General features: G+C 34.6%; 2 protein-coding genes across 2 annotated transcripts in view; both read right to left on the bottom strand.

Annotated features, from left to right (window-relative positions):
• The window catches only part of LOC111088803, a 2,529-nt gene extending 2,030 nt beyond the window's left edge, over positions 1 to 499 (bottom strand). Inside the window, exon 1 of the mRNA XM_022399824.1 lies at positions 1 to 499. Within this exon, the coding sequence (XP_022255532.1) occupies positions 1 to 400 (400 nt within the window). The 5' untranslated portion in view covers positions 401 to 499.
• An 891-nt stretch (positions 500 to 1,390) lies between these two features.
• LOC106471199 (Niemann-Pick C1 protein-like) overlaps positions 1,391 to 11,423 on the bottom strand; it is a gene marked incomplete at its 5' end in the record, with an annotated part of 74,596 nt that continues 64,563 nt past the window's right edge. The window contains 4 exons of the mRNA XM_022399825.1: positions 1,391 to 1,646; positions 7,755 to 7,917; positions 8,218 to 8,331; positions 11,118 to 11,349. Coding sequence (XP_022255533.1) covers positions 1,543 to 1,646; positions 7,755 to 7,917; positions 8,218 to 8,331; positions 11,118 to 11,349 — 613 coding nt within the window. The remainder of the gene's footprint in view (positions 1,647 to 7,754; positions 7,918 to 8,217; positions 8,332 to 11,117; positions 11,350 to 11,423) is intronic.

An 11,423-nucleotide genomic window follows, 5' to 3' on the forward strand; every position in this document is an offset into this window, starting at 1 on the left:
GTGTTAAAGGCAGTAACCAGTAGATTGTAGAACCAAACATTTTTAGTGTTAAAGCAAGTAACCAGTAGATTGTAGAACCTAACATTTTTAGTGTAAAAGCAAGTAACCAGTAGATTGTAGAACCTAACAGTTTTAGTGTTAAAGCCAGTAAACAGTAAAGTGTAGAACCAAACATTTTTAGTGTTAAAGCCAGTAAACAGTAGATTGTAGAACCAAACATTTTTAGTGTTAAAGGCAGTAACCAGTAGATTGTAGAACCAAACATTTCTAGTGTTAAAGCAAGTAACCAGTAGATTGTAGAACCAAACAGTTTTAGTGTTAAAGCCAGTAAACAGTAGATTGTAGAACCTAACATTTTTAGTGTTAAAGCCAGTAAACAGTAAATTGTAGAACCTAACATATCTATATATACACTACTAAAACTCTGAGATTGTTTGTGAGTGTGCTCGTCTGTAATTAAATACAGCAAAAATGATGCACAATATTGCCATATTTGTAATGAAATGAGAACAGAAACAGAATAAAACAAGTTTTGTTAAAATCGGGCAACGGGTTACCGAGTTAGCCCCATTTTTTGGGTCACTTTTTGTACATTCCATTATTATAAAACTTGGTTTATACAACAATATATGCACAACAGAAATTAAACGATGAGATGAAAATGTGTTATAATGGCCTGTAGAAAGAACAACAATAAAATGGACCTACAATATTATTGACTATTTGCAAATAGTAACTATGGAGACGAGGTAATAAACTAAAAATCAAGTCGAGAACAACAACAAAACTTTATAAACGAAAACCTCTCGCCTAGCATTGGCTATTATATTATTTCCCTGTCAATGTTCCCATCTTCATTAAAAGGCATAAGGTGACAACAATCAAATATCTTTTCTTGAATTATGAATAACATGAATGGATTGAAATATTTAATTAAATTATCTCAAAATAAACCTCCATTTCAGTGCAATATTGAAATTAGCTTGAATTCTTCATAACCTCTAAATAGTGGTTGACCCAACGAGTCACGGTGGTCTAGTTTATTAATAAAAGTAAAAACATTGAGTGATGGGAGTTGGTTGTCACACCAGTAGCTCCTAATTGCCATTTTTTGTGTATCATAAAGTTAAGAAACAGAGAGCTTAACATATAATTGACCTTGTTGTATTATCAAAGTACGGGAAGCTTAGAATACATTTTTAATTTAGAATAAAAAATTGTTGAACAATTTCTAGATGGTATCTAAGATTAAATCATTACACTCAACTAAGAATATCGAGAGATAAAACACAAATCATACACTTACAGTAGTTCAAAACAATAAAGCATCCGTTCAAAAGAATCACTTGATCAGATCAGTGAGATTACATAAGAATATTTGTAATTCTGCATTTGACTAAAATAAACACCATACAGTTTAGTGATTGTTTTATATAAACACCGTCCCTCATTTCTTCTGGAGATATATTACTGAATAGTATGGTCTGGAAGTTTAGTGATTGTTCTATATAAACACCGTCCCTCATTTCTTCTAGATATATATTACTGAATAGTATAGTCTGGAAGATTAGTGATTGTTCTAGCTGAATCATCTGATAACGATGCCATTTTGGGAACTCCGAGTCTTGATCTTTTTAGTGCAGGCCCTATAAGAGACAGCTTTATTAAAGTTGTGAAGTACACAAGCTAGACTTTTACTGAATAATACACTGTTCACATAATGTGGGAAGATTTGCGAAGTACACAAGCTACACTTTTACTGAATAATTACAAATCTTCCCACATTATGTGAACAGTGGAAGTACACAAGCTACACTTTTACTGAATAATACATTGTTCACATAACGTGGGATGATTTGTGAAGTACACAAGCTACACTTTTACTGAATAATACATTGTTCACCTAACGTGGGAAGATTTGTGAAGAACACAAGCTACACTTTTACTGAATAATACACTGTTCACATAATGTGGGAAGATTTGTGAAGTACACAAGCTACACTTTTACTGAATAATACACTGTTCACATAATGTGGGAAGATTTGTGAAGTACACAAGCTACACTTTTACTGAATAATACATTGTTCACATAACGTGGGAAGATTTGTGAAGTACACAAGCTACACTTTTACTGAATAATACACTGATAACATAATGTGGGAATTGTTGTGAAGTACACAAGCTAGACTTTTACTGAATAATACACTGTTCACATAATGTGGGAATTGTTGTGAAGTACACAAGCTAGACTTTTACTGAATAATACACTGTTCACATAATGTGGGAATTGTTGTGAAGTACACAAGCTAGACTTTTACTGAATAATACAGTGTTCACATAATGTGGGAACAGTTGTGAAGTACACAAGCTAGACTTTTACTGAATAATACAGTGTTCACATAATGTGGGAACAGTTGTGAAGTACACAAGCTAGCCTTTTACTGAATAATACACTGTTCACATAATGTGGGAATATTATGTGAAATACACAAGCTAGCCTTTTACTGAATGATACACTGTTAACATAATGTGAAAAGATTTGTGAAGTACACAAGCTACACTTTTACTGACTAATACACTGTTCACATAATGTGGGAATTGTTGTGAAGCACATAAGCTACACTTTTACTGAATAATACACTGTTCACATAATGCGGGAAGATTTGTGAAGTACACAAGCTAGCCTTTTACTGAATAATAAATTAATACATTGTTCACATAATGTGGGAAGAGTTGTGAAGTACACAAGCTAGACTTTTACTGAATAATAAACTAATACATTATTCACATAATGTTGGAAGAGTTGTGAAGTACACAAGCTAGACTTTTACTGAATAATAAACTAATACATTGTTCACATAATGTGGGAAGAGTTGTGAAGTATAAAAGCTAGACTTTTACTGAATAATAAACTAATACATTATTCACATAATGTAGGAAGATTTGTGAAGTATACAAGCTAGACTTTTACTGAATAATAAATTAATACATTATTCACATAATGTGGGAAGAGTTGTGAAGTACACAAGCTAGACTTTTACTGAATAATAAACTAATACATTGTTCACATAATGTGGGAAGAGTTGTGAAGTATACAAGCTAGACTTTTACTGAATAATAAACTTTTCACAGACTGTGAACGTTTTTCTTGTATTTCAGATAGATACACATCTCCTAATAGAACGGAGAGCTATAACCTTGTGCACATGTGCCAAGCCTTGAATGAAACTCTTACATGATTTAAAGTGTATTGTGTCAATCAATGATGCTATCAACAGTAGACTGTAGCCCTCCACCAACAAGAGAGCGACACATCTGCCATGTACAGTAGTCTCTTTGAGAACATTTTGTATTACCACAATCCCACTGTTGATGAAGCAAAAGAAAGAAACATACTGAGAGTGAGGAGGAAGGATGGGTGGTTCTGTGGAGAGGTGAGTATTAATCTGAAACACATTCTCTTGTAAGAAAAGTTTAACTTCATAAACACTACTTACCTATCTGCAAAAGTGGAAAAGAGAGGATTCCAAATTGAGAAGATGATGAAAGGACTGGATAAAGAAAATAAAAAGACATGCTCCTTTATATTGTCAAAATGAAAGAAAAGGAAAACCCATGAAGTCAGTCACACATTGGGAGGAGTTCCTAGTGGACATTGCTCAGTGGGAGACAATGTATTCACATTATACAGGGAATGTTCTTCACTTAATAAAGGTGGTAGAACAAAAGAACTTACTGCATGGTGCTAACGAGTTGCATAGGAGGGCAGAATGCAATGACTGCCCAACTGGCCTGTGTATCTCATGGGGCTAGTAGAGAAAGTATGTGTAGTGTGGCTAGGGCAATAAGTCAAAACTTACAGTATGTGAGAAATACTAATGTGAAACATCACATGGTTCATCCCAGACCTGCATCCAAAGACCATCTAGTTGGTTCTAAGTGTGGGGGATGGCCTGTACTACACTTCCAAGTAAACACCCCAGTTTTACTTCTTTTCAAGGGGGTGTTATCCAATTGGTTTCATAAGAGTGTTTGGGAAAGCAGATGTTCTCCTGTTACTTCACTAGAGGAAAAAGAAGGGCAGGAATATTCATAGGGGAGAAACATAAAAAGTATGTTCGAAGGGTCAGGAGGCAGGTGTCCTATTAGCAAGTACCTTCCTGTTGGATGATGTAAGTAATGACAGTGGACTTGTTTAAATGATTCATAACAAGATGACCAGACAAAAGATCATGACAAACATCATCACAAGAAGATCAGACCCCAGAAAGGGTGCAGGTGTCCAGAACTGTATCCTACTCACACAAAGGCATCTGTGAACAGATGCAAGTCCAGGCAAGGTGGGTGAAGAGAGATGGCCAGGGTCATGTGGGACTAACTGAACCACTGGAACAGTAAGAGGTTAAGAGACACAAGGGAGATCAATGCTTGCTAAAGAGAACATCTATGGGTGCGTCCCAGAGGAAAAAGGACTCTAAAGAAGTCACAATCTCCAAAAGAGGCAGAACCTCTCATGCAGGAAAAGAAGACAACATAACTTTTTTTTAACCATAAGCTCCATATCTCAAAAAATTATCAGAGAAGGCTGAGCTTACTTTGTAAATAAGTTAAAAAACAACAACTTCAATGTGAATCAGATACTGGTTGGCTGTCAAGATGGACTTGGAGAGCTTGACCAGTCAATCCAAACAAAACAACTTTTGAAGTAGAAGGGATGTAGTAGCTGAGAATACTTGTTTGGATGAAGCCAGAAGGTGCCAGTTGTCCATATATTAGTGGATATATATGCCAAACAAATGCATCCTCCATGCAAATGCCCTCAGGATCCAAGTTACAACATATGGGGCTAAAGCCAAACAAAAAAATGGCTTAGAACTGAAAGTTCCGACAGTCATGTATGAACTGAAGGAAATGACAAGAATTCTTACAAGTTGGAACATGAACAAATACATCTGAAACACTGACCATCATCATACACTATCCAGGAGAGAATCATCCATCTGGAAAAATGAAAAAAGTGGTTTAGATCTATGAAAGGTTGTAAATCACCCATCTCTTTGGGTATGACAGAAAGATGAGAGTAAACACAGAGTGGGTCAAGGTCCTGCTCCTCTGAGCTTATATCCAGGAGACAAGATATGACCTTCAGTCACCAATAACCCAATGGATATGACATGGGTGTAAAGAGGAAGTTGAGTGTAGAAAGACAAGGAAAGCTTACAAGGAAGCAAGTGGTGAAGCTAAGCTCCTGCCAGAAAAGAACAAAATGGTGGCTCTGAGATCCTTGAAAGACTGCACTCTGAGAAGGGGACAGTTAGAAAGTAGATGAGGGGATGAGGAGCAAAAGATGAGGTGACCCTATGAAGTTTCCAAGGAATAAAAACCTGTTGGGACTCCTAGACTGAGAAAAGTGAGAAACCAAAGGGAGCAGAGATGATTGCTTATGAGTTGCCTCAGATCAAGTTTCCAATGTATAAGAAACCCTCCAAAACTTCATCGTAAAGAATGGATGCCTACAGAAATCTCTTAAAATTCAGGGAAACAAACTCCAGTTATTCAAATCTTGACCAAACAAATCCCAGACACAAACAAACCTAGTGAACAAGGACATTGTGAAAAAAAGAAATCATGGCTAAGGTAGAGCTGTTGAGGTTATGAAGCAGATCTTCCAAAAAAAGGTATGGACAGAGAGTGACAAAAGCTAATCTGGGATTTGCTACAAGTAGAATGAGGGCAAGAGAGAGAGACAAAGAAAAGGGAGATCCCCAAGCTGAAGGAAGAGATTCAATGGGCCGAAACTTAGGGAAAGAAGAATAATCATGACCATATGACACAGAATAAGATTTGAGCAAATCCACAAAACCAATTTCTAATGATAATAAAAGTTAAAATACTAAGTGTAAAAACTTTTGCAATTAGTAATGAAAAAAATACATTTGAAGCCAAACAGTGCTGAGAAAAGAATGAGCTTTTGATATACACAATGTGCTCAAGAAAATTGTTGTGCATGGAGGATGTGTTACCCTCCTATTGATGGAGGGCTATAGGCTAAAGGATGTGTTACCCTCTTACTGGTAGATGGCTATATGCTAAAGGATGCATTACCCTCCTACTTGTAGAGGCCTATAGGCTAAAGGATGCATTACCCTCCTACTGGTAGAGGTCTATAGGCTAAAGGATGTGTTATCTTCCTACTGGTAGAGGTCTATAGGCTAAAGGATGTGTTACCCTCTTATTGGTAGAGGTCTATAGGCTAAAGGATGTGTTAACCTCTTATTGGTAGAGGGCTATAGGCTAAAGGATGTGTTAACCTCTTATTGGTAGAGGGCTATAGGCTAAAGGATGTGTTACCCTCCTACTGGTAGAGGCCAATATGCTAAAGGATGTGTTACCCTCCTACTGATGGAAGGCTATAGGCTAAAGTTGTAAAGCAGGCAGCTGGCCTGCGAGGTGGTTTTATCCAGACCAAGATGAGTTTTAAAATATAATTGAATCTGGCCCATGAGCAACCCACAAACTCAATGTTTTTATTATATTATCATCATTTATTTTACCAAATCTAATCTAACCTTAACTAACCTAAAGAGTTTTCTATTTTTACATTTTATAAATAAAGAATACACATGGAAAACCAGATGACCACTGGTGATGACACTTAAGCTCACTTTTTTTATATACTAATGGTAGTAGTGCACTAAATAATTTTTATTTAATTAAATAATACACCAAAGAACACAGAATAATAACATGAAAAAGCAGACAACTTCCCCTAACTAACACATTTTTCAGGCATTCTAACTATGAAACAAGAGTCGTTACAAATTCTCCCAAGATAGTCAATATCTTTCACATGGGAACAAAGCCTGTACTAAAAGAAAATTGAAAATTCTCTGTACATAAAATAGCATAATATAATACATAAGTTGATAGATGAAAAGCTCCACTTTCTATTGGTTATAAATAATACAGTATTAAATGTAAGAGAGAACTATTAACAATTCCTGAAAGAGAGGGTGTGGCAAAAGGGGTCTGATTTTCTATTTTATTGCTTTGTAACCAAACAAGATTGGTTGCTAGGAAAATTATGCTTGTCTGAACAATTACAATATTATAGTGAGTAATTTATGTTAAATTTTGCACTTACTGGAGGGATGATGAATAAATTGGAGAAGAGGGGATGTGTAAATAAAAAAATGTTACATATCTCACACTAGGGGAAATTCAGTTATGTTGTCTTATAACTTTAAGAACTTAAACTTACATAACATTAAAATTATGGATTATTAGCTTTAATTTTGATTTATACAAATTTTGATTTGTACATTTGAAAATTGCTATCCAGCCCACACTCTGGAGGAAGTTGCACATGTCTAATGTAAAGTTTACATTTTAACAATATGTCTGACTTGGGAATTTTTTTTATTTTTTATTTGTCTTAAAGCAAAGTTTAGTTTGAAATTTGTACTTATGTAATATTGGGCCGTGTGTGTTTATTATTATCTGACTGACAAGTTTTTAATGCTTTCATTTTTAACAAAATGTCTAAATAAAGAAAGGATGTTTGCCTACATACACTTTCAAGGTTTGATGTTTGCCTACATACACTTCCAAGGTTTGCCGTCCTTCGTACATTAAACTATTTGTTCTTTAAAATCAACTAACTCTTAAAATATAATGAGTAGTACATTTAGGATGAATTTGAAAGTCATGCACACACATTTTGTTGTTCTGGGATGAAGCTTGTGTTTACTTACCAGCAATACTAAGTAGGATTGGTAAAAAAATCAGTCCATGAGAAGCTCCAATTAGGACAATACCCAGATACATTCTGAAGTAGAACACTCGAAATATCTGAGACTTTGCAAATCCAAGGACCACAATTCCTCCAAACTTAGTAAGTGTAATACCTGATAAAACCTAGTAAAAACAAATTACTGAATTAAAATTCTCAAATATTTATGTTACCTTTACTCACAGTAGTAAATATGTAACAAATTAAATGTTTAGGAATTTTCACAATAAGATTGAAGTAACAACAAATTTATACAGAGAAGATGTCTATAAAAATAAAGTAATTGTATGCTTGAGATCACAAATATTTACAAAATTAGTTGTTTTAAAGTGTTTAGGTATTTCACAAACTTTCAGTAAAATAGAGTAACAGAAAGAAGAATCTAAATGAATTATTTTTACACAACCTAGAAACTGAGTACTTACAGAGCTGCCCATTCTGGATAAAGCATCTTGTGCACGCAAAGTTCTAGTTTTCTTTACACTGTTACCAAAAGCTTTAGTGATGTGAGCACAGAATTCCACAGAAATACCAACAGCCTGAAACACCAAGAATAGGTCAATTAGTCTTACACCAATGGTGAGAAAAGTTTGATGTATCAACAGTCTGAAACACCAAGAATAGATCAATTAGTCTTACATCAGTGGTGGAAAAAGTTTGATATACCAACAGTCTGAAACACCAAGAATAGGTCAATTAGTCTTACATCAGTGGTGGAAAAAGTTTGATATACCAACAGTCTGAAACACCAAGAATAGGTCAATTAGTCTTACATCAGTGGTAGAAAAAGTTTGATATACCAACAGCCTGAAACACCAAGAATAGGTCAATTAGTCTTACATCAGTGGTGAGAAAAGTTTGATATACCAACAGTCTGAAACACCAAGAATAGGTCAATTAGTCTTACATCAGTGGTGAGAAAAGTTTGATGTATCAACAGCCTGAAACACCAAGAATAGGTCAATTAGTCTTACATCAGTGGTGGAAAAATTTTGATATACCAACAGTCTGAAACACCAAGAATAGGTCAATTAGTCTTACATCAGTGGTGGAAAAACTTTGATATAAGATGCTTTACAAAGTTTACAATTTTGTTGGATAGTCATTTCACTAGGGGAAAAATGTTGCCCTTATAATCTTTTAACATTCTTTGAAAAGGTTACACTGCTTATGTACATGAGGGTTAGGGTGTGGATTTGGTGTATTTGAATTTTCAGAAAGCATTTGACAAGGTGCCATATAAACCGACTTGTAAAAAAATGATCTCCGTAGGTGTGGAGTACAATTTGGCTAGTTGAATAGAAAAAATGGCTTGATGGGAGAATGTAGTGGGTTGTTACAAATGGAGTTCAGTCAAACTGGATTAATGTCACAAGTGGGGTACCTCAGGGCTCAGTCTTAGGACCTTTGCTCTTTTCGATTTACATCAATTACATAGATGAGAGAATGGTCAATAAATTACTTAAATTTGCAGATTATATTAAGATCTTGGGTGATGCTAGGTGTGAAGAGGATGCTGCTAATTTACAAAAGGATTTAGATAATTTAGTGAGTTGAGCAAATAAAGGGCAAATGGGTTTTAATTATAATAAATGCAAGATAATGCATTTGGGTTATCTTAATTTGAATTATAAGTATAATTTGGATGGGAATAACCTTAACAGTGTCATAAAAGAAAGTGATCTTAGTGTAATGGTTTACCAGTCTTTTAAGCTATTCAAGCAGTGTGCTGTTTCTAGTGGTAGGGAAAATAGGATTTTAGGTTGTATCTCAAGAAATATTGAATACAAGTATAAAGAGGTTATAATTTCATTGTACAGGTCACTGGTTAGTCCACATTTGGAGTATTGTGTTCATTCTTGGGTTCTTTACCTTACGAGGTACATTACATTGTTGGAAAGAGTTCAAAGAAAAGCTACAAGGATAATACCTGGGGTAGAAAGATTGTCATATGCGAACAAGTTAAGAATTGTTTTCCATTTATCATACTTTATTAAGAAAAATGGAAAAGAAAAAAAATGTCAACAGAAAGAAATGTACTAACCCAACAAAATTTCCTCCTATGTTTAAATAAGTGTATCTTTTACAGTATTGGAGATAATTATGGAAACAGAGAGGAAAAAAAAAAGATATAAAAGGCAAATACAATGGGAATGCCATCTTTTACACTGAGATTAGTTGTCAACCAACCAATCAAATAGTACCACACTCCAGTATAAAGCCTATAAAAGTATAGACAGTCATATGGTGTCTAGTATTAGTATTGATGTAGATCCTGTCATGGCTCTGAGGACTGACATACTACATGACAAGCATGAAATTTTGGCTGTAAAAGATACTCTATATGAAAAGGTGTGGTACAATTCCATGTTTCAGTAGGAGCTGTAGGAAAGACTCTAAAGAGGGTAAAAAACTGGCACTGCTAATAACAGGACTGATAAAAGCATAAAACTGGAACTTGAAAAACGTTAAGTGTATCTGGGTATGTTATTTATGAGACAGAAGCAAGCTGAGTATAAATCTTACTGATGATCTTGATTAAAAATACAGGTTTGAATGTTACTCTGAGAACATCAAGACAAATATTAGCACAAAGTGTTGACTTTAGATTTGTAGCTGCTCAAAGCTGCTGCTGAGAAGAGGTAACCATATTAAAAAAGTAAAATTGTCATCATACAACAAACAGTGGAATGAGTAAAGCTGGCTGAGAGGAAAATGATATCATAGTCAATGTACATCTACAGTGAAGCATGAAAGAGGATCAATACATATTTGGAACAGCATCTTAGTCAATGGTATCAGTGAACTGTACAAAAGTGATGGTACCCTGGCTGTTGATAAGCACAGGTATATTCTGATAAATCATGCCATTCCCTCAGGCACACGCTTCACCTCCCAACAAGAAAATTAATGATCCAATGCATACAGCAAATGTGTTGAAATATCTTGAAGTGATGAGACAGATGGAACACACAAACAATCTGTTCCAAGTCCCGATATGAACGTTCTTATATACAACTAAAAAAATATTACAAAATAACCTCTCTCATATTGTTGGGTATAATAAAAGACCTGAAGCTCAAATGGATTTCTAGTGTTCTTATATTAGTATTTATATATCTGTTTATATTCTCAACATGCAAGCTACCTTCACCCTGCACTTGCATAGTTACTTTAAACAAAAGTATACTTTATCAATATAGATTAAAATTTCTTATTATAAGTACTTACTACTACAATGTTCATTGCACAGAATACATGACTGTTAAGTAATTACCATTACAGATAATAAACTAGTACAGAGAATATTACTGCATGAACTTACCATTACTAGGTTGACTAAAGAAACACCATTGAGACTGATATTCCACCAATACATCATTCCCATTAGGTTCACAATGATCATTGTTATTGTGAGAACAATGATTAGAGAGGAATGAATATCAAGGTATAGTAGAAGCAGTGTGACAACAAAAACAGCCGAGATGGTAATGGCCAGATTTGAAATGGTGTCTCTCCACATTGTCAGATACTGTTCGTAGAAGACGTAGAAAACACTAAAAATATATAAAAATAGGCAGATTCTTCTTTTAATAACTTACCATAATAAAATTATTTGCAAGCAACTTCT

This window comes from Limulus polyphemus, unplaced genomic scaffold (genome assembly GCF_000517525.1).
Source record: "Limulus polyphemus unplaced genomic scaffold, Limulus_polyphemus-2.1.2 Scaffold4468, whole genome shotgun sequence".
Taxonomy (NCBI): Eukaryota; Metazoa; Arthropoda; class Merostomata; order Xiphosura; family Limulidae; genus Limulus; species Limulus polyphemus.